This window comes from Pelobates fuscus, chromosome 5 (assembly GCF_036172605.1).
Source record: "Pelobates fuscus isolate aPelFus1 chromosome 5, aPelFus1.pri, whole genome shotgun sequence".
In the NCBI taxonomy this organism is placed as follows: Eukaryota; Metazoa; Chordata; class Amphibia; order Anura; family Pelobatidae; genus Pelobates; species Pelobates fuscus.
Genome location: NC_086321.1, coordinates 147,183,269 through 147,207,012, shown reverse-complemented (window position 1 = coordinate 147,207,012; position 23,744 = coordinate 147,183,269). Strand labels below are relative to the sequence as shown.

The 23,744-nt window shown below is 40.8% G+C and overlaps 1 protein-coding gene across 2 annotated transcripts; it reads left to right on the top strand.

Moving 5' to 3' along the window:
- Window positions 1–4,699: 4,699 nt before the first annotated feature.
- Window positions 4,700–19,774, top strand: LOC134610982 (catechol O-methyltransferase-like). 2 transcript variants are annotated; one of them, XM_063454440.1, is made up of 6 exons: window positions 4,700–4,772; window positions 11,185–11,384; window positions 15,237–15,430; window positions 18,251–18,382; window positions 19,310–19,484; window positions 19,530–19,774. In XM_063454440.1, the coding sequence occupies exons 2-6, from the start codon at window positions 11,246–11,248 to the stop codon at window positions 19,553–19,555; spliced, it is 666 nt and encodes a 221-aa protein (XP_063310510.1). In that variant the 5' UTR covers window positions 4,700–4,772; window positions 11,185–11,245; the 3' UTR covers window positions 19,556–19,774. The 2 variants fall into 2 exon arrangements, with proteins under 2 accessions (XP_063310510.1, XP_063310511.1); XM_063454441.1 differs by having other exon boundaries at window positions 19,310–19,774.
- Window positions 19,775–23,744: the final 3,970 nt, after the last annotated feature.

The window sequence follows — 23,744 nt, the reverse complement described above, 5'->3', positions numbered from 1 at the left end:
CATAATCCAGCACACACACACACACATAATCCAGTACACACACACACACACACAATCATCCAGCACACACACACATAATCCAGCGCGCACACACACACACATAATCCAGCACACACACACACATAATCCAGCACACACACACACATAATCCAGCACACACACACACATAATCCAGCACACACACACACATAATCCAGCACACACACACATAATCCAGTACACACACACATAATCCAGTACACACACACACACACACACACAATCCAGTACACACACACACACACACACACAATCCAGTACACACACACACACATCATCCAGCACACACACACACATAATCCAGTACACACACACACATAATCCAGTACACACACACACATAATCCAGCACACACACACATAATCCAGCACACACACACATAATCCAGCACACACACACATAATCCAGCACACACATAATCCAGCGCACACATAATCCAGCGCACACACACACATAATCCAGCGCACACACACACATAATCCAGCGCACACACACACATAATCCAGCGCACACATAATCCAGCGCACACACACACATAATCCAGCACACACACACATAATCCAGCACACACACACATAATCCAGCACACACATAATCCAGCGCACACATAATCCAGCGCACACATAATCCAGCGCACACACACACATAATCCAGCGCACACACACACATAATCCAGCACACACACACACATAATCCAGCACACACACACACATAATCCAGCACACACACACACATAATCCAGCACACACACACACATAATCCAGCACACACACACATAATCCAGCACACACACACACACACACCATCCAGTACACACACACACACATCATCCAGCACACACACACATAATCCAGTACACACACACATAATCCAGTACACACACACACATCATCCAGCGCACACACACACATAATCCAGTACACACACACACATCATCCAGCACACACACACACACACACATCATCCAGCGCACACACACACACATCATCCAGCGCACACACACACATAATCCAGCGCACACACATATAATCCAGCGCACACACATATAATCCAGCGCACACACATATAATCCAGCACACACACATATAATCCAGGACACACACACATAATCCAGGACACACACACATAATCCAGCACACACACACATCATCCAGCACACACACACATCATCCAGCACACACACACATCATCCAGCACACACACACATCATCCAGCACACACACACATCATCCAGCACACACACACATCATCCAGCACACACACACACAATCATCCAGCACACACACACACAATCATCCAGCACACACACACACAATCATCCAGCACACACACACACAATCATCCAGCACACACACAATCATCCAGCACACACACACACATCATCCAGCACACACACACACATCATCCAGCACACACACACACAATCATCCAGCACACACACACACAATCATCCAGCACACACACACACATAATCCAGCACACACACTGCATTCATTATACACAATCTGCACTTACTACAAACACACTACATTCATTATACACACTCTGCACTCATTACAAACACACTAAATTCACTGTACACACTGCACTCACTACACACACTACATTCACTATACACACTCTGCATTCATTATACACACTCTGCATTCACTACACACACACTACATACACTGCATTCATTATACACACTGCATTCATTATACACACTGCATTCATTATACACACTCTGCACTCACTACAAACACACTACGCATTCATTATATAGACTCTGCATTCATTATACACACTCTGCACTCACTACACACTACATTCACTATACACACTCTGCATTCACTACAAACACTACATACACTGCATTCACTACAAACACACTACATACACTGCATTCATTATACACAATCTGCACTCACTACAAACACACTACATTCATTATACACACTCTGCACTCACTACAAACACACTACATTCATTATACACACTCTGCACTCACTACAAACACACTACATTCATTATACACACTCTGCACTCACTACAAACGCACTACATTCATTATACACACTGCACTCACTACAAACACACTACATTCACTATACACACTTTGCACTCTCTACACACTACATTCACTATACACACTTTGCACTCTCTACACACTATATTCATTATACACACTGCACTCACTACACACACACTACATTCATTATACACATTCTGCACTCACTACAAACACACTACATTCATTATACACATTCTGCACTCACTACAAACACACTACATTTATTATACACACTGCACTCACTACAAACACTTCATTATACATACTCTGCTCTCACCACAAACACACTACATTTATTATACACAATCCGCACTCACTACAAACACACTGCATTCATTATACACTCTACACTTACTACAAATACACTACATTCATTATACACACTGCACTCACAACAAACACACTACATTCATTATACACACTCTGCACTCACTACAAACACACTACATTCATTATACACACTGCATTCATTATCCATACTCTGCATTCACTACAAACACACTACATTCATTATACACACCCTGCACTGCACTATATGCATAGGAGTGCAATTTTTTTTAAGGCGGGGGGGGGGGGGGGGGGGGAAGGAGGCGGAATCTTGGGTGAGTTCCCACACTTTTTTCCCCAGGACTTGACCCCTGATGACAGTTACTGATAAAAGCACATCTACACACTAGCATCTGTGTGACTATGTTACCATTTCTAAGGTGTGTGTGTGTGTACACACACACATACAAAACAAAGGATTTTTTTTTAAATTTAATTTTCACTGGTTTATCAACTCCAAAAACAGATAATCATAACATACGAAAATTTCAGTCTTAACATGAGACATTTCTTATGAAACTATTAAGCATTAATGTAATTATGGTTAATTCTGATATGGTTCACTTTACCCGTTTAGTAATAGCACATGTACTGTACCGAGGTTGCTACCAATAAATGTTTAGTAACGATGAAAATGCAACATATAATAAGAGATAGTCATTTCTCTCCTTATCACTGGAACATTGTTGAAAGGATTTTAGAAACATGTCCTGATACAAACTGCCATCATATTCTTCCAGTCTGTCACCTCAGCACATTCTTTTTGTAACAGGACAATAGCAGCTGCTAGCATAGATTAGGAGTATTCATTCAGCAATGGGAAAACATACTGACTATAATACCGTTTACCATGTATTTATTTCAAAATTTTACCTCTATGTTTATACGCTTCACTTTTTATTCCTTATTTGTTATATAAATTACCGTATATACTCGAGTATAAGACGAGTTTTTCAGCACATTTTTATATACAAAATTATATTTCATATTCATTTTATATGGTTTTAAAATAAAGCTCAATATTATAGAGTACAGTAGAATTTTGCAATAATCCCACCATTGTGATGCTATAATATTGCTATTAGTTATGGAAGAGGTGGTTTTCTATTAGAACTTCATCGTGGGAATATTGTGCACATGCAAAACAGATGTCTGGGGCAGCTAATTCACTCAAAAAACAATAAATGAGAATTGCTCACACGAGAAAATAGAATTAGGTGACGGTCAACCAGTGATCATTTTTATTTATATATATATATATATATATATATATATATATATATATATATATATATATATATATATATATATATATATATTTAAATTTTAAAGGAACACTTCGAGCAGCATAACAACTACAGTGCACTCTGGTGGTTATAGTGCCAGGAGCCCTTCAAAGTAAGCCTTTGTCGAAGGCTCACAGAAGCTGAAACATTGCACTTTATATCTCAATAACTCTCTGTGGGATTATGTCTAATTCTGCCTGGTCTCTCTCTTTTGTGTATTGCTTTGCAGCGGAGCCACACTTGACACTAGATATTCCTATATTACACACACACACACACACACACACACATACATGCATACACACAGCTACAGGTCCCGGTAAAATTGCAGGTTGTATGGTGAGGGGGGTTCCTGGAGACCCTCAGCCATTACATCTGCCGAGTCTTCCCTCTCTTGACCTGTTACCACAGCAGCACTCCAGTACCAGGCATGTGAGAAAAGCTTGCACATGGTGGAGGTGAAGGCTGACAGTGTTTAAGAAACACTGTACCATCAGGGAATGTTATGTACCCCACCTAGGTCAAACTAGGAAGTATGGAGTCGGAATAACCATTACTAAAACAAAAACATATTAATAAAAATGAAAACTGCTCATTTCTCACTCACACAACACAGTCCCATCCCACCCCAGAAATGAACACAGTATATTAATTCAATACTGTGCATACATTAAACCAACTGCTTCCACTGTACACACACTGCATCCATTAAACAAACTGCGTCCACTGTACACACACTGCATCAACTATATCCTGGATTATTTTATTAATCTGGACTGCAGGCATTCACAATTTGATGAATAAGTCTATATTTAGTTGTTCTGTCAGACTATGGTGGATGAACCTCTGTGTTTCTCTTGTGCACAGTGTAATAAAGAAACGTGGAGCTTTAAAATTGCCCCAGGCCCCAAAAAGTGTAACACTGGTTGCTTCTAATGCAGTTACACCCACTGGGGCGTGCAGTCAGAAACTGTCTGTTATAGGTGATCCTCAAGGTTTTATAACACATTCCTACTTCAGCTACTGTGTGAAGATCCTGCTGTTTCATTGTACAATTCATTCTGCTGGTGAGTAAACACAAATTCTTATTTATTTTAATACTAAATGGTATATTATATAATAAAGAATGTTCATAGTAAAACATTATCTGTTGCCTTAACACACTTGGTTAGTTTACCAGCTGCCTATTCTGTTCAAACCTCAGGACTGCAGGTTCAAATCTCAGCATTGGCTAACTGGGCCTTTGAGTCTTTTGTGATCCATAAAAGAAATGCAGTTGAGTTAGCTAATAATAACGTGTTATCAGGACAAAATACAAAAATAAAAATAAAAAATGTATTACACTCTTTTTGGTTAAACACTTTCACTGTTAAATGTTGTAAATAATTTACACCAGCAGGATATAGCTCTGGGACACATTATTACACTGATTTGGGATCTCAATTTTCATTTATTCAGTTATAACGTATCTTTTTTCAAGCACAAGGTCCATGATCCAAATGAATGAACTATTTCTAAACACTCCAGTTCTACTTTTATATCACGGAAGTTTTCTAGAGTTTGAGACACGTGTGCTGTCACATCAGATTACTCACAAACTTACCAAACGTATGCTTCCAAATGTTACTAGGATTTCCTATAGAATTTTTAAAGCAGCACTCCAGACACATATAACACTGCTCCTGTCTTATTGCTGTCATATATGTAACAATTTATAAAGGTGCAAATTTCGTGAAATCACCAATTTTATTCATGATGACAGAAACACCTCCTTGGTGGTCACTCAGCAGATGCATAACTCCCAAGTGATCCTTTTTAGGAGGGACAGTCCCTATTTTAGATTGAAAAACCTCTTAATCTTTTGTATCCAAATTGTTCTCTTTTTTTTTTTTTTTTTTTTTTTATGAGCTCCATCTTTATGGTGTTTCTGAGTGCATAACAGAGCTCCACAGCAATAATACTTGCCAGGGCCGGTGCGACTGTCTAGGGCTCAGTCTCGAGTGAACGGCAAGAGGGGAGCGCACTGCATAGTGCTCTCCTTCTGCCAGTCACTTCATGTAGCGTAGCGGAGCCGCAGAGGAGCTTCTGTTTCCTTATCTGATCTGATAAAAGAGCATTAAACCGCTTCCTGCCAGACAGGGGAGAAGTTACAGAGGCTCTTTTACTGCGGTCCATGGCTCGGCCACGCTAAATAAAGGAGGGAGGTATGTGGGCACAAGGAAGGGGAGAATCCACAAGGGGAGTGGGAGATGCACACAGAGGGCTGTGCGGGATAAGGGAAGAAGCACAAAGAGGGCTGAGGGAGGGAAGAGAGGCATACAGAGCTAAGGGAGGTGGGGAAGAGGCACACTGAGGTCGTGAAGAGGCACACAGAGGTCTGAGGGGGTGAAGAGGCACACAGAGGACTGAAGGGGGAGAGGCACACAGAGAGTCTGGAAAAGGGGGGAAAGCGACAAACAAAAGGGTTGGAGGACAAAGAGACACACAGAGGGACGGGGGTGCAAAGACACACAGAGGGGCTGGGAAAAAGGAAGAGACAGACAGAGGGGCTGGGGGCAAGAAATAAACCAACTAAGGTGCTGCGGGGTAGAGACACACAGAAGGGCTGTGGAAGGGGAAAAAGAGACACACAAAGGAGTTGGGGGAGAAAAAGACACACAGAGTTGACAATTTTTTTTGGGGGGGGGGGATACAATAAGAAATACAAGATCTTTCTAAATTATATTTTTAGTTGCATAAATTGTTTTTAGTAAGTCCCCTTAAATTTCTCAGAATCGCTCTATACCTGGTCAGCCTACAATAACACTCCTAAAATTAAATTGTCTCTCTATTTCCACTTTAAATGTTGGGAGTTATGTAGACACAATGGGCTAGCGAGCTCCTGTTTTTTCTCAATCTGAATAAGTTGTACTACAGCTCATTGAGAATTGTTGGAAAGCGGTGATGGCTTGTGATTGCTCCTGGCTCCAGCACAGTGCCAGGAAAAGAGAGGAGGGCTTGCAAAGGCAGGTAAACAGCTTTTGGAACCTGAATTTCTTTTTTCATAACCCTCTAAAATACATGCATGTTTTCTATGGGGGCATATCTATGTATGTATTGTTTATATAAAATGGTGGTGATATACCTCATTGTAATGTAGTTCTTGTTGTGTGAGCACCATGTAGTGGTGTAAGTATAGTCCACCCATTCAGCTAGGGGTTCAAATGAAATTTCTATACTGAAGATATATTATTAATATTTTTTATATAGTGCCAACAAATTCCGCAACACTTTACAATGGGTGGACCCAAGTGGGACAATGGCTCCAGGCGGCACTTTGACAGGCACAGCATTATGCCGCCCATGTACTTTTAACAATTGCGCTATGCCGCCCATTTGTATGTATGTATGTATATGTATATATATATATATATATATATATATAAAACCAAGAGGGCTGCACTCACCTGAACACGCACACATCATAGGGTGCTGCTGGGGCCAAAACATACAAAACACAGAATCCAGCGCACCCGCTTATTCACTAAACAATGATTTCAAATCTTAGAGATTGTAACAGTTTTATTCAAAAACACCTCACCTAGGAAAAAAATAATGGGGGTTTAGTTACATTATATGATCATATATTGCATAAGCCTGCCACAACAACAATGTACCCCATACTTGGCAGGTCCTACTCTAGGCGTTGTGGCAGGCTTATGCAACTATTTACTTATTGATTTGTTTTTTATTGTTTAGGTTCTATCCATTTGGACTTTAACTTGTGCAATAGGCATCTAGTTTTTTAGATTCTCTGTCTACCTAGCAATGTCACTACTTAGTAGATCTAAGTTACCTAGGTCTATGTATATTTCTTTGCTATTATTCTCCACATCAAGCTTACTGTTTGAATTCTATTCCTTTATTCATATTTTTCTATTTCCACTTACTCTTGATCACCTTATTGGTTTTTTCAAGTAGCAATTCTGATTTTAATTTTTTCCATTTATAGCTTAAAGTGGTAGCTATTGTATTTCAGTGAGATAGTGGTTATAGTTGCTTAGTTTAGACTTCATTCACATTAACTTTAGTGGGACATCACACCAACATTTTGGGTGTGATTTCCTGTTTTAAAGTTTTCTATCCATTCTACTTCATTAATTACACACTGCATAAATAATGGATGTAAGCATATTTTAGAGAGCGGGTTTTGTTTTGGGGGGGGGGGGGGTGGGCAGCATTTCACCTATGGACCCAGGCAGGCAGCACAATGCCATTGGCCGGCCCTGGGTGGACTAACAAACACGTAATTATAACCAGTCGAGTTAGATGTACAGGAACAGAGGGGTTGGGGGCCCTGCTCAATGAGCTTACACGCTAGAGGGAGTGGGGTAGAGTGACACAAGGTAAGGATAGGAGTAGAGAAGTAGGTTGGTGGATAAGTATTCACTGAAGACTTAGTGTTTTGATAACAGTTGCAGGACAGGAATGGGTGGGGGAGAGCTAATAGTTTAATAAGTGTATTTACATACATCCTATTATGAAGGTGTAGTTTGTGCATGCACTTATAGCTGCTTGGGATGTAATGCTTGCTGTTGGGGTGGCATCTAGTGGGGGTCTCAAATATGTTAGGTGAGGATGGACCTTAGTTAAAGTGATATCACTATAAAGGATAATAGAATTTGTCCTACTTCCCCCTCATGCCCCCCTCCCCACCCTCCATCCCTTAAAACTAAATAAATAATAAAGGGCAGATTCCGTGTAATATGGGGCAAAAAACTGTTAACACGATATTGTACAATTCACAAACATATCACAGACAGTGAGGCTGTTATGTACTTTATTAGCATGGGCTGTAGGTCTGTAGTAGAATTGACACATGAGGCAGTCACATGGTATAAATAAACATAGTAATAACATTGCAAATGTCATTAAATAAATCAATTTAAAATAAACTGTACTTTCAAGAGCAACTGGTGCTAAATTCAGAAACTGACGAGGGCCCAAGTGAAACATATAAAAGACTACCAAGGTCATGATGCAAAATTGCCGGAGCAATGTAGTTCCACTTCCCATTCCCTCCTCCCTCCCGGAACATTTCTTAATCATTGTACTCTTCTTTATGCAACAACACTCTGGGTTAATTCCCAACGTCAGACAAATGAACAGAGAGTTACACATCTTACTCAAGTGTTAGAACAATCTAGCAAGGGCAAAAATGTGCTCTTGCCTGTCAGTCAATATTTAGCACAAATGCTTTAGCAATGGCATAGTCCTCTATGCAAAGAACTGATATCCAGGTGAGGGGAGGGACCACATTTTTATTTAGATATATTTAAAGAAATGTATACAAGTTCTATGAATTCTGCTAGCACAGTAGCACAGTACATAGGTGTAATCGTATGCATTTGTATTAGAACCTATTTTGGAATACCAATGACGGATGTGCACTTAGTGTTAAAAAGATCAGTTCCTGCATAATGAAAATCACTCTCTCTCTTAGAGTTGTAGAGCCTGTCTGACCACAAAGCTATTTCACTGTCTCATTAGTGACTTAACTGAACTGTAGCCTGTGGGTTAGCAGTTGGAGTTACTAGTTTTACCATCAAACTCCCATGGAATTGTGGGTAAAGAGATCTACACTGTAATTAATTACTTAGTAATAACACACATTGTTTCCTATGTACCAACAATTGCAAAAGGCTTGGGAGGTTATTTAACTTTCCAGTTCTCAGGTAAACCAGCTAGTATTAAACTTGAAAATATGATACATTATACAATCAGATCTAACAAATTATATTTCTTGCAGTATTTAATTTAGGTTACAATGAAAAGTGAACTGTGTATGATTTTTGTTTTAATTTGTGCTGAAGACAAAGTTACGTTTATTTAAAAAAAATAATACTCATGAACATATATGGTAATAGGAGTTCTAAATTAAGAGCAGAAACTGCTATTCCACAAATTTACAGATATCACTAAGTATGTACTAGAGGGGCCTTGAGGGTAAAATGACTTATATAAGGATAAGGGAGTTACACAATGAAGCATGATGTAACAGTGGATATATGCTAAAAATGTGTGCAGATTGACATTCTATGCACAAATGAATGAAAAACAGTCACATTACACACAAAGGTATTGCATTGGTTAATTAAAACCTAAATACAGAGCTCTGTAAAAAGGATACCATTAAGATAACCTGTCATCTGTTTCCAATTTCTAATAAAATTCTTTACTTTAATAAATACAAATATTAAAAGGTAGTTAATGTAGCACCACAGTGTCAATGTGTATAGTGAATATTAAGTATAAAATATACTTATCTTTTAAGTTAAATCGAACAGCCTCCCTAGTTAATGTAGGTCTGTGGACGTTCACTTAAAATGATCAATGAAACTGGAGGGAATATAATGGTAACCACATGATAGCTTCTGCTGCCTTGCACAAATAGCTTAATTCATGTTTTTTATTGATGAAATGAAACACGTCTGCCAAAAATCAAAATAAAGCATGAAATTCTACAAGCATTTCACTGCTTTACTTATCTGAGTCAATTAACCTTGTAAAATCTTTAAAATGTCAACATTTTACTTATTTAGACAATGTTTTATTAGGAAGAATACAATTAGGGTCTGTTGGCCGTAGGGGGCAATTGAATGTACCAGAAATTGTCCTTTGCAGCAACCACCATCTTCTTCCTGGAGGTATTCTTTAGCTCCTCAGTGCCACCCTCCCCCCATGCCTCCTTCTAGCCCACATGGCTCTGTGCATGCCTGGGGGGACTAATGATAAAGCTTGGCCCTGTGCGCTATTAAAGGGCCATAGAGCTGACACATTGCCTGATCAGAGATGTCCATTGGATGGCCCTAAATGTGAAGACCACATAAAGGCCCCTGCCACTGCTGGGCTTCCTGAGTCACCCAGGTTCCAGTGTCACTCACGCTGTGTGCAACCCTGGGTGCTCCGCCAATTAATACAGTATGTAATCAGAGAGTAAAAGAAACACTGCATTTGATAATAGAACATATGGTAGTTGTTCTGGACAATTTGAGTGCATTCTCTCTGTTTTAAAACAGTTTGACAGAATTGGTGATTGCTCTCCTGAATCTCAAACCCCAGCCCTAACCTGCCCTCTTTGTTTGCAGCCTGCTATGAAATGACAATGTGGATAGATACTTTGCAGTATCTGGACTATGAGGGGTCGGCTCTGAGGGCTGAAAAAACATGAAATACAGATTAACAAAAAACAGATGTGTGGTACTCAAAAATCCCTCTACCATAATCAGTAATCTGTAATAAGGAACTTAAAGTGTCCCTTAAAAATTAAATAATCAGCATTTCTATTTCTAAGTTTTTACAGGTTAACTTATATCGATATATAAATTATGACCAGTACTGTAATTAATTGTTAATTAATTAGTTAACATATGTCTCCGATAGCACTTTTTGTTTGCAGCACGGTACTGCTCTAATCACTCCAATTCTTTATTTTCCTAGTTATCTTATTACAACTGTGCCTGAACAACTGAAACACTCTAAAAAATCAAATTTTTTCACCATGGATGAGTTAAAGGAGCAGAGAATTTTGGAGTTTGTTCTTCAGAATGCAGTGCGTGGTGACCCACAGAGTGTGGTGGACAATATAGATCAGTACTGTAGGAACAAAGAGTGGGCCATGAATGTAGGCGATGAAAAGGGTAAGAATACTTTTACATCATATTTTTTTAAAGATCATACTCCATAATATTGCAGCCTGACCATTATATTGCAGATGACTAAGGTCCATCAATAATCAGATACACGGATATAATTGCTGAGCCCCAGTGGGTCAAGAGAAAACCAAATGACAATGTTTCTGTCCCACTATGAGACCTTTGTTAAGTCTTGCCAAAGGTCTCATAATGAGACCGAAACATTGTCACTTGTTTTTCTCGTGAGCCAATAAATCTGCTTTAAAATTAAGAAGCTGTTTAGACTTGTGGGATAAACTCAAAATGAAATACAAGTTCACATCGTTACACTCACTACTAACACCAATACTGCGAAACAAATTATTCCCGCCAGGCTAGATAGCTCTCCATTTTCGCAACTACAAAAAAACGAACCATATATAGACTCATGCATCTCTACCGCAACTCACAACCATTAGAATATGCAGACCTCCCAGACAAGGACTGACTGCAAACCACAGACTTTTTCTGCTTTCTCCAATTGCGAGGCTTGGCAAATAACCCAGCAGTCAAACAGGCAGGCACGGCACCGCCCACAACATTCAGACAACAAAGCATGGACTCACCCATAAGTAAAGGACAAATTTCCAAAATGTACATATCCCTAACACATACCTCACAACTCAAATTGCTGTACATTCTAGCCTGGGAACAAGACCTTGGCCCTCCAGAGGACCCAACTGACTGGGGGGATATGTGAAAAGTGACTAGCACCCTAAAAATCTTTGTGACACATAAAGAATAGGCCTACAAGACACTCTTCTACTGGTACCTCACACCCCACAGACTATACAAAATGGGACAACTCCCAACGGCAGACTGTTGGAAACTCTGGCGACCAGGGCACATATCTCCATTGCTGGTGGTCCTGTCCCAAACTGCAACTATTTTGGTTAGAGATTCAAAAACTAATTGAACTAGTACTCGAGAAGCCATTCCGGCTGGACCCCTGGGCCCTACTACTGTCCAGGACATCTGACACTATCACTATGACTAGACACAAAAGCAAATTAGCAGATGGCCTTGGCAGCGCGATTGGTGAATTATGGGCCGACAAATGCTCTCCGACGCTCACCACAGTGAAGCGTAAAATCAATGAAGGATTAGAAATGGACAGACTGACTGCAGAACTCCATGACACATCTAAGGTGTTCCATAGAATATGGGTCAACAGTGGGATGTGATACATCCAATTGTAAGAACAAACCATCCACTCTCTGACACATATCCACGCCCTCTAAGCCATATTGTAGAAACCGAAAACTAAATACCTGCTCCCCACCCCGTACCCTGCACCCTACAACTCCACTGGGGACAACTGGGGGGCTCCCTAGGATCGCCTATCTTCTTGCAAACTGCTATACTCTTTTCTTCTCACACCTCTCCATGCTCCACACAAGCCACACTAACGAATTTACAACCAAACATCACACACTCCATACCAGCTAACTGTAATTCGTTCTGTACCCTTACCCACGTCCCCTAAGAGACCAACATGGGGCCTAAAATCTTAGCAGCCATGTAATGGCTATGAGACAATTGGAATCACAAGAGGCCTGAACACCAAACACCCTCATCCCCCATCCCAGTTCTGTTGTAAATAATACCCTTTGGCACTAGCAATGCTTTCCCTGACCAGGGTCCAACCATAAAACCATGAAAAAGTGGACTTGACATTGCCCAAAGAATTATAACTCCCTAAAAGGAACACTCACAACTGAGTGCAAGGCCTGACCTCCATGAGGCAACACCCTAAAAAAACAAAACAAAAAAAACCTATACACTGGTTTGTAACCATCAGTTAAACTCCCTTGTTCTATGAAAGGTTAATGTCGTAGCTATAATTGCTGTTTGCTTGACATATTGTAATGGTGCCGTACCCCACCCATTCTATTCTGTATCCCATCTACTTTGGAAAAACATCAATAAATAAAGAATGTTAAAAAAAACAAAAAAAAAAACATCAAGAAGCTGTGTGTGTCCATGCCGATTGGATTATTACCATGATGTTGTTCTTTGGTATGGGAAGAGGATGGAACTTGATTGAATGATCAGTAAAAAGGATATAAATATGGTAAAGGAAAGAGACATCTAAGATGGAGGGACGTGTACAGGGCTTATCAGGAAAAGGGAAAATAGAATTGGGCCCTGATATGTGGTATCCACAAGCAGATTTGTTTGCCAGCACCCCACATTATTAAATGCTCCATCATGACCTTAGTAACCGTAAAGAAAAAAATATTAGTAAAAGTGTGATGAGTTTAAAAACTGCAAGATGGGGGCGGGGCCTGATAGCCAAGATGGCCGGACGTGATATCTGAGGGCTCCTATAACAGGGGGCACATAAAAGCTCATACACAACATAACGATGAAACCCACGGTACATGCTGCCCGGAAAGTGAACCGGGACCCAACACAGAGCAGAATGACACCAATCTCGAGCCGAAACGCCACGGAGGAGCTCGAACCGACCACGAGGCCTAAAACGGAGCGGAGCCCAGGGCATGGGGGAGGCGGCCGATCCCCCGGCATGGGGCTTGCTCTCACACGAGGGAACACTAATGCCCTGCTACCCCCCCCCCCCCTTGGACAGGCGGGGGATATCCCGGTCCACGCTGGGAACAACCACCCCAGCGACATCGCATGATCCAGCGACAAAGCTCACAGCCAAACGAGACCAGCAAGGCCCAAACAAGATGGCGGCACAAGCGCGGCCTGAGTTGCAGCGCACACTACATAAGCCTCCCAAAAGTGTAACAGAGTTCTTCGATAGGCTCTGTGCTCACCTCTGGTCAAAGCTCCACACCCGGGGACAGACCTACCGGCTGGCGAGGAAAGAAGCAGCTGCTTGGATCCGCCCAGCAACCAGACGTCAGATAGGTGGAAACACATCACGGGCCCCCAGAGGGGCGCTCCAAGGGCAACGCCAGAGATCACTATGGCGGGAAACGACACCAAGCTCTATGGACACCGGCGCTCACGCCCGCATACACCGGAGTGAGATCCGCAAACGAGCCCAACCTGATTACCAGCCGGGGGTTCCAGGAATCACAGACCAGCAGAAAATTAATTCACACATTGCCTGCAACAGCGCCCACCGAGCCACAGCATGGATTGCTACTGAGAAACGTAATGGCCGGAAAAGCTCCACCGCGACCACCGGAGTGGGAATCTCACAGGGACATCAACCTTGCCTCCAACCCCGGCTCGCAAGCCCAACACATAGAGCCGGTATCGGCTGATGGAATCGAACAGCACCAAATACATTGTTCTCACCTTGTTAACACCACTTAGTTTGCATGTTTAAATTCTAAATTCTATATAGGTTATACTGCATTAAATGACCCAGCCTGCTTATACTACATATTATAAAATTGTGCCAGCTAAACAAGAACCCCGCAGGTTAAGCGGGAGCACCCCGAGCCTGCCAGTAACATTTTGTACACGGCAAACATAATACAATTTAAAACATAACTGCTATGTCACACACCTATAACTCTAAGCATTACCATAATTATCACACGCGTATGTAACTAAGCATTAACACTATGTTATATTAATGCATCAAAGCTTGATACTCCAAATATAAATATATAAAATGTGCTGTTTTTCTGCCACGTACATAAATATTGTTGGAATGCTTGCATCTGCTGTCGTGGCTCTGCAAGATTGTATGTTATCCTATGCACAAGAAAAATAAAGAATTTATAAAAACTGCAAGATGCTCACAAGTTGAACCTTTTTCTGATCTATATATTTTTTTACATCCTGTTTGAAAAGGTTGTATTAACTTGGCATTGCTCTTGTTTACCTCTTAAGGGCTGATCCTTGACAAGGTAGTGGAAGAGACAGCACCATCTATCGCCCTAGAGCTGGGCACATACTGTGGCTATTCTGCTGTCCGAATAGCCAGGATACTTAAGCCTGGAGCTCGCTTGCTGACTATCGAGATGAACCCAGATAATGCAGCTGTGGCCAAGCAGATAATTGAATTTGCTGGAGTTCAGAACATGGTATATGCATCTGTTTGTTTTTAGGAAATCACTAAGTGTATGTAAGTTACATATTCACTGAAGCTCAATAAGTGTCTGATTGGATTAGCATCCTCTGTCTGCTTGAATGGGATTGCTTCCAATAAGACAGTTTGTCAGAGTAACAATGTAAATGGACTAATATATACTGTCTGCCAAACTTAATTACACATTAAAACTGGAAGTTTTCTTCGTACCAACTGCCAATTAGTTAAATATTCCCTTGTAGGGAATTATGATACTTAAAGACTAATAGTGTCATCATTTTGTGTGTCGTGCACAGATATCTGGAGCTAGTAACTGTAGCTCAGGGCTTCAGGCATGGCTGCTAATTAGTGAACTGAAGTGTCAGGTGCCCACTGCAGGGTCTCCAGTCACATAAGCAGACACATGCCTGATGAGAAATGTTTATTAAAGGCTGGAAACCTTAATGGGAAAGGAAGATTAATATGGGATTATCGACTCAAATTCAGAATGTGCCTCCAAATTGCAAAATCCAAAAACTTGACCTGAATTTGCCACAGGAGTATTCAGTAAAGGCAACTGAGTGTGAACTTTGAAAGGGTAACGGTTGCTTCCCAGAATATTTACGTCTATGTTAACTTACTACTTATATTGAACATAAAACTTATTGGGTGAGTTGTGAAAAGTTCAAAAATGTATTAAAATCCACAGTGTTGTATTTACTTTTATCATGAGATCCTCCATCTTGGCTTCCTCTTAACTGTTGTTAAAAGGCAAAACCAATCAGTGGCCAGGATGAACATATTAAATAGAGGAAGAAACATGTTTCTGTTTCCCCTCCTCTGTGTCAGGGTCTTACCTGAGTAGGGAGTCTGTAGCGCAGATATGTTGCTCACCCTTGCAGATAGCCACAGGCCAAGGTGGTCAGGTAAGAATTCACCCGGCCTGTGGGTCTGTGCACGAGGGCTGTGCAGGATGAAGTACCAATTCACAGTACAGGCAAGGACTGAACCAGCAGGATTGTCAAGGGATAGCCGAGGTCAAAGGATGCCAGAGGACAGGAACAACGAGGAGTAGCCAAAGTCAAGGGATGCCAGAGGTCAGAGTAAACATAGTCAGAAGCCAGGGTCAATAATAAGTAGTAGATCAAACAACAGGAACACTGGTACAAAACACACAACAGGATCAAAGACTTGACGCTGAGCACAGGGCGAGGCTGAGTTTAAATACCCTGCTGATGTCTAATCAGGGTCAGGTGAAGCACAGACAAGTCAAGGTGCAGCCCCCAGTGTTGTAGACATGCCAGGATGAACAGGACCGGAATCACTTGTCACTGTATAAAGCTGCTGTGTCTCAGAGGTAGGAAGCAGGACCAGGACTGTGAAGGTGCCTGGTTCAAGTCCCCTGTTGGGAACTCCAGGAGTGACCATGTCTGGCCGTTTGTCTGCCACGGTGAGAACCATGACACTCTGTTGCTCTTTGTACCCTGGGTTGTAATAGAAGTTAGATTTAATTTTATATGATTTATTTAATGATGTCACTTCAAAAGTACTGAGAGTGCCTCTTAAAAGATTAGCTCAGAATGTGTTCATGTGATTATGGGCTATTAGTGCAAGAGGGTCTGGGCAAACATTTGGCACGCTACATGTTTTTTTTTTATAGGAGTGGGAAAGCTAACGCACTTCCACCCTCATTCTTACTTTACACAACACCTATCTTGTGTGTATTGAGTAAATTCACTGGGTGTTTGCATTAGCCGCCATCACACAGCATGAAGTAGGGGAATGAGTGGGGGATGACTTCTTGCCCACCCCCATATCAGTTTAAACCTCTCAACACTGCTGGATCAGGGTGGACATACTTGAGGCCCAAGTTTTGCCATCTTGAGTTATTTAGGTTGTATTTATCTTATTTTACAAGGGCACCAGGAGAATCTTTCTAGAACATTTTTTTCCAAAACCATTTTCCGGTATTGCAGCTCATGGCCGAATGTTTCCCTGGAGCACACACAAGCCTGCTAGGCTGAGTAGTTAAGTTACATATCATCTCAGTGCCCATGCAAGCCAGGTTGAGAAGACTATTTGTGGTCACAGCCTCTCCTGTCCTGCTTTCAAACCTACTTATGTTGGGACTTAGGCTTTTAGGTTCCCTTGTAATGGAGTCCATAGTGTCAGATAACAGAGAGCAAACCCCCTTACTAATAATGTTACAGAAACAGCCAGGGGACTGATTTGTTTCTGTAATTTGAGTCTGTTGAATTGTTAATTTAAGCACAGGTGCAATTTCTTTTCAAATTGTTTTTATTAAAGTTTTAAAGTTTTACTACAAAAATAATGAATAGAAAAACATTCTATTCGGGGAAGGAAAGGAAAGGGGAACTTGGAAAAAAAGGGAAGGGTATCCATCCATAATAACAGTGAACATAATATTACAGTTACTAAATGGGTTGGCTGTACCTGGGACTCTTTAGGGTTATTGCACCCACTTTTAATCATTTTGTGAAAACTCAAGTTGTCTTCTGAATGTCTTCCATCATTGGCATCTACCATTTGAAGTTGAATGGATAAAACAATGACTAAATTAATTATGCAGACATTTTCTTTCTTAAAACCTTTGATTGGTATTTAATTATAAATATTCAAGTGTTTAATTGCAGTTGCAAACTACCTTTTTTAACCTTCAATCTTTTCTGCACTCTTTCACTTTTTAAAAAATCATTTTTTATTTCTCCCTCTGTGATCTCCTTCGCTTCCCTTTTAAGCCCTTTGATGCATTCTGCTAAGGCAATTTCCTGAGTGGGTGTTATACATGGTTTGAAATAGAACATTTTACTTTTAGGTGCAAGTTCTAGAAGGTTCATCTGCAGATATCATCCCTACTCTGAAAGAAAAATACCAAGTAGACACTCTGGATTTTGTGTTTCTGGATCATTGGAAGGACAGATATATAATAGATACCAAACTATTGGAGGTGAGATTTGTGATCATTAATCAAAACTGACAAAGAACATGACATGTAAATACTAAAAGTAGACAACAAAACGATGTGTGGTTGGAGGCACAACACTAGATCACTAGAGTTACCAGAATCTTAGAGTAAATCCACGACCAATAATGTGTATGATCTGCTTTTTATATTGTAATGTTGTCTATATCCAAACACCATGACCACTAGAGCAAATTGTAGTGGTTATAGTGCCAGGAGTGCTTTGCCCCTCTTTGTTGGAAATGTTTGACTATCTCCCTGCCTTTACTACTTCAGTTGGAGAATCAGAAGCTGCATTTGCTCTCTCGAGCTAAGCCCTGAAGCACAGGGCTAGCCCACTGGCTGAGAGTATCTGCTGATTGGAATCAGGAAATGAGGCTCAGGCAGAGCGCTTCCAGGTCTTTGTCAGAAGTAGTGGAGGCAAGAAGCAGAGCCAGGGGGCAGGAGTTGGTGGAATCTCTCATTATATTATAGCATCCACCACAGATCTTGTTGTGCATGAAAATGACATACTACGAAAACTCTGCCTTTTTTTTAATGCAACATAAAGAAAAGTAGCCCCTATTTTTTTGCATATAATATAAAACTCACATTTGAGATATAAATGGCAGTCTTCACATTTATTGGCTACTGAACCAAGCTCGATGGATTTCCTGAAATAAACTTGCCATGATGTTATCAATACATGTTTAGTATACACGTACACACACCTGCAAAGGCTCAAAATGCATCTTCATAGATCTCTGTTATGTTTCTGGCAACACAGTGCTTTTATGTTAATGCCAACACAATGCTGTTCAACTGGTGAAACAGACAAAATATAAATATTACAAGGTGTCTAATAGGAAGGGTCAAATGGAAGATGTCCCTCCACCCATTAATTCTGTTTCTTCCTCTTTTCTCTATACACAGGAATGCTGTTTGTTGAGAACAGGCTCTGTATTCCTGGCTGACAATGTTGTTTACCCTGGCATTCCAGACTTTTTAGAATACGTCAGATTCTGTGGTCGCTATGACTGCACCAACTACCCATCCCATGTTCAGTACATGAATAAAGAAGATGCTCTGGAGAAAGCTGTCTTCAAGGGTTATATCTGATTATTACAGGGACAGCATTAGATATAGACCCAAGGCTCTGTTCAAATAGTGCTTATATAGTTCATGGCCTTAGTCTAGTATCAATGAACACACTGATCTGAACAGAATAGAATCATGGCTTTCCTGCTTTAAAATGAATGTTCAGAACCTGATTTTAACTGGGTACTATGATACTAGTAAAAATCTGGAACCATTGGAGCCGAAGTTGTCCTCAAGAATGTGTTTCAAAGCTCAAACGTAGGTATATCCCAAACACATGAAACCATTATATAAGAACTATTATATTGTGTGAAATTATTTTGTTATATTAGTTTTTATTACCAAAACAATTTACATGTCCTGTATGTTAAAGTGTATGTATCATGAAAAAACAAACATTGTTACACATACTGTTAGTCCACCCATTGTATAGTGCTGTGAAAATTGTTGGTACTTTATGAATATTATTAAAAATAATAAACAACACATAGCTTAGTAAATTAATTAAGTCACATCAGCATTTGTTTTTAACTTGGAGGGAAATTGAGGTGTAAGATTTGTTACAGATAACAAGATGGTAGATGTGTCAGAAGGTACTGAACATATAAACTTTTGGCGATAGTGTAAGGGTTATCAAGGAGAGAAAAAACACAAAACAAAGTAAATTACAGCTGCATACTGCAGGGAAGAGACATAGAAATTGAATATTATTTGTAATTAGAAAACATTATGAATTAGTTGCCAGAAATATAATTTTTTTAAATTATGTCCAAGAGTCTTTTAGTGTGCTACATTTAAAAGACTAAAAGGGATACTCCACTGCCCCCCAAAATATTTTTAAATCACTAATTAGTAGATATAACCCAAATGAAAGTAGGCATGCAAAAGCTACAGTTCTCTTGTCTGTACCTTTGCAAGTCCACCCCTTCTAGCTCGCCCAGACTTCCTGTGGCTTTACAATTACAGACTTCCCAAAGCAGCTCAATTAGAAATCTTTTGCAATTGCTGCCTCCTGACTTTAGATCCACTAAGCTAACCAATCAGGAAGTAACAGGACTGGGTGCCTGATTAGTGCCCGACAGCCATGGGGGTTTAGCTAGGATCATTTATAAAATTGCCCATTTCTGTTGCACATTTTGCAAAATGAATAGAAAGAGGGCACACTGAAAAACATTTCAAGTAGATAAAGTTTTTTTTAGTTGTGTGAGTGTCCCTTTAATGTCCTAGACACAATGCCAATCATGAGGACACATGTTCATTCATTAAAATCTAGATGTATATTCCCTGTTTTAACTCAGTGTGGCAATGGGAGGATCCATTTAATAGATGAAACAACATTTTGATTAAAAAGTATCAAGAATATCCTTGTGTTTGGTGCTTTATTTTAGCATAATAAATTGATTTATCAAAATTGCCTCTATATTTTTTTGTCTTTTTTAAAAAAATACATATTTTCTATTTTTGTGCACGATAAAACAAAGTACAGCCTATATGGCCACAACTGTCACGCAGGAGTAGCTATTGACATAGTGATACACTTAGCTTTAAAGGACCACTATAGGCACACAGACCACTTCAGCTTAATGAAGTGGTCTGGGTGCCAGGTCCAGCTAGGTTTAACCCTTTCTTCTATAAACATAGCAGTTTCAGAGAAACTGCTATGTTTATAATAGGGTTAATCCAGCCTCTAGTGGCTGTCTCATTGACAGCCGCTAGAGGCACTTCCGCGCTTCTCACTGTGATTTTCACAGTGAGAAGACGCCAGCGTCCATAGGAAAGCATTGAGAATGCTTTCCTATGGACTGGCTGAATGCGCGCGCGGCTCTTGCTGCGCATGCGCATTCAGACGATGACGACGAGAAGGAGGAGGAGAGCCCCCAGTCCGGCGCTGGAAAAAGAGGTAAATTTAACCCCTTCCACCCCCTAGAGCCCGGCGGGAGGGGGACCCTGAGGATGGGGGCACCCTCAGGGCACTATAGTGCCAGGAAAACAAGTATGTTTTCCTGGCACTATAGTGGTCATTTAAGACGTATATGAGTGGTAAAGTTACAGTATGTGGTATCTGCTTTCTTCGCATGTTTTTCATAAAGTTATTACAGTCAAGCAAGATGAACATGTGTTATACCCAACTAAAAACTTGCTATCTTTTGCAGGCTTGTCTATCATGTTTGGTAAGGTGCATACACCTGTACTGACTGTGCAAACTGCCTGATGATTAGTGAGGATGAGAGATATTAGCGTTAATGACAATAAAGAAAACATAGTATTACAGAGGGTTTCCATTTAATGTGGATAAGTGCAAGATAATGCATCTTGGACCTAAAAACCCAAGGGCAGAGTACAGAATATTTGATAGAGTCCTAACCTCAACATCTGAGAAAAGGGATTTAGGGGTGATTATTTCTGATGACTTAAAGTTAGGCAGACTATGTAATAGAGCAGCAGGAAATGCTAGCAGAATGATTGGTTGTATAGGGAGAGGTATTAACAGTAGAAAGAGGGATGTGCTCATGCCATTGTACAGAACACTGGTGAGTCCTCACTTGGAGCATTGTACGCAGTACTGGAGACCGTATCTCCAGAAGGATATTGATACTTTAGAGAGAGTTCAGAGAAGGGCTACTAAACTGGTTCATGGATTGCAGGATAAAACTTACAAGGAAAGGTTAAAGGAACTTAACATGTATAGCTTGGAGGAAAGACGAGACAGGGGGGATATGATAGAAACATTTAAACACATAAAGGGAATCAACACAGTAAAGGAGGAGACTATATTTAAAAGAAGAAAAACTACCACAACAAGAGGACATGGTCTTAAATTAGAGGGGCAAAGGTTTAAAAATAATATCCGGAAGTATTACTTTACTGAGAGGGTAGTGGATGCATGGAATAGGCTTCCAGCTGAAGTGGTAGAGGTTAACACAGTAAAGGAGTTTAAGCATGCGTGGGATATGCATAAGGCTATCTTAACTGTAAGATAAGGCCAGGGACTAATGAAATTATTTTAAAAAAATTGGGCAGACTAGATGGGCCGAATGGTTCTTATCTGCCGTCACATTCTATGTTTCTATATATACAGACACACACATATACATACAAACACACATACATACTGGAGTGACAGGCCCAGTCGCAGCTGCGATCCCTGCAACCTCTGTATGTACGCCACTGTACACACACACATACATACAGACAAATACATACAAACACACACACATATATACAAACACACATACATACACACACACACAGACACACATACAGAGAAACATTCATACAGACACACACACACATACAAACTATTTTAGTCACCCTCCTGTTTCCTACCTTTTAGATGCAGGAGGGTGACTTCCCTGGGGTCCAGTGTTGGCTCAGCCTGATGGGAGTCAGAGTTCCCACTTTGACTCCCTCCTCTACTCCTCCCGCACGGCTCTTGTTGTAAGCCGGAGGAGTGACGGGGCAGTTACTTCCTCTCAGCTGTGATGTCATCAAAGGGGGCCCAGTCATGCTGTTAAAGCACCGCAGCGCTGACTGGGCCCCCTGGAAATCTATAGCCATCAGGTGGCCCTAACACAACGTGCGGCCATGGTGGTTATACTGCATGGGCCGGGGCCGCAACACATGAAGTGAGGGCCCGGTCAAAGCTGCGACCCCTGCAACCCATGCGACCACCTGAACTCTATCTGAGACCACGGGAATAAAACACAGAATAGATTTCTGTAATTACCTTCCACACATAGCCGCAGTTGAAAGTAACCCCACACGTTAAACCAATGCAGTTGACTACCTCCCCCCCACCTTTTTTTTCTTCTCTTTTTCTTAATTTCCCTCTTCTCATCTTCCCTCATTCTCTTACACCCACCCACCAGGACACAGTTGTCCCTCAACCTAATGCCCATATCGTGGTTAGTGCTGACCAGTACCCTTGTAACACACACGGCCCACTGTAGCCCGACGCATCCTTCAGTTACATACAAACCAACACCCCAGCCTAGCAATCTATGATAGAATCCCAACAATATTTTAACGGTCGAAGAACTTGGGCGACTAGACCACAGCTGAAAGATATGGGTTAAGTACAAGGGTACAACACAACATCTTATGCACAAAATAAAGATTGTAAAAAAAAAAAAAAGTCCAGTTGTAGGAGCTGTGGACAAAAAACACCCGTGCTGTTCATTCTGCCTGTAGACAATCAGCGCCATCAAGCCCGTCATTGGTCGCGAGGCAGTCATTTAGATGTCCAGACGCAAGACTTCAGGAGCTGAGA

Excerpts from the sequence above, each read along its gene's own strand:
- LOC134610982 (XM_063454440.1), top strand. The coding sequence starts at position 11,246 with ATGGATGAGTTAAAGGAGCAGAGAATTTTGGAGTTTGTTCTTCAGAAT. Across the intron at positions 11,385-15,236 it reads GAATGTAGGCGATGAAAAGG|GGCTGATCCTTGACAAGGTA; the intron begins GTAAGAATACTT and ends TTACCTCTTAAG. Across the intron at positions 15,431-18,250 it reads TTGCTGGAGTTCAGAACATG|GTGCAAGTTCTAGAAGGTTC; the intron begins GTATATGCATCT and ends TTTTACTTTTAG.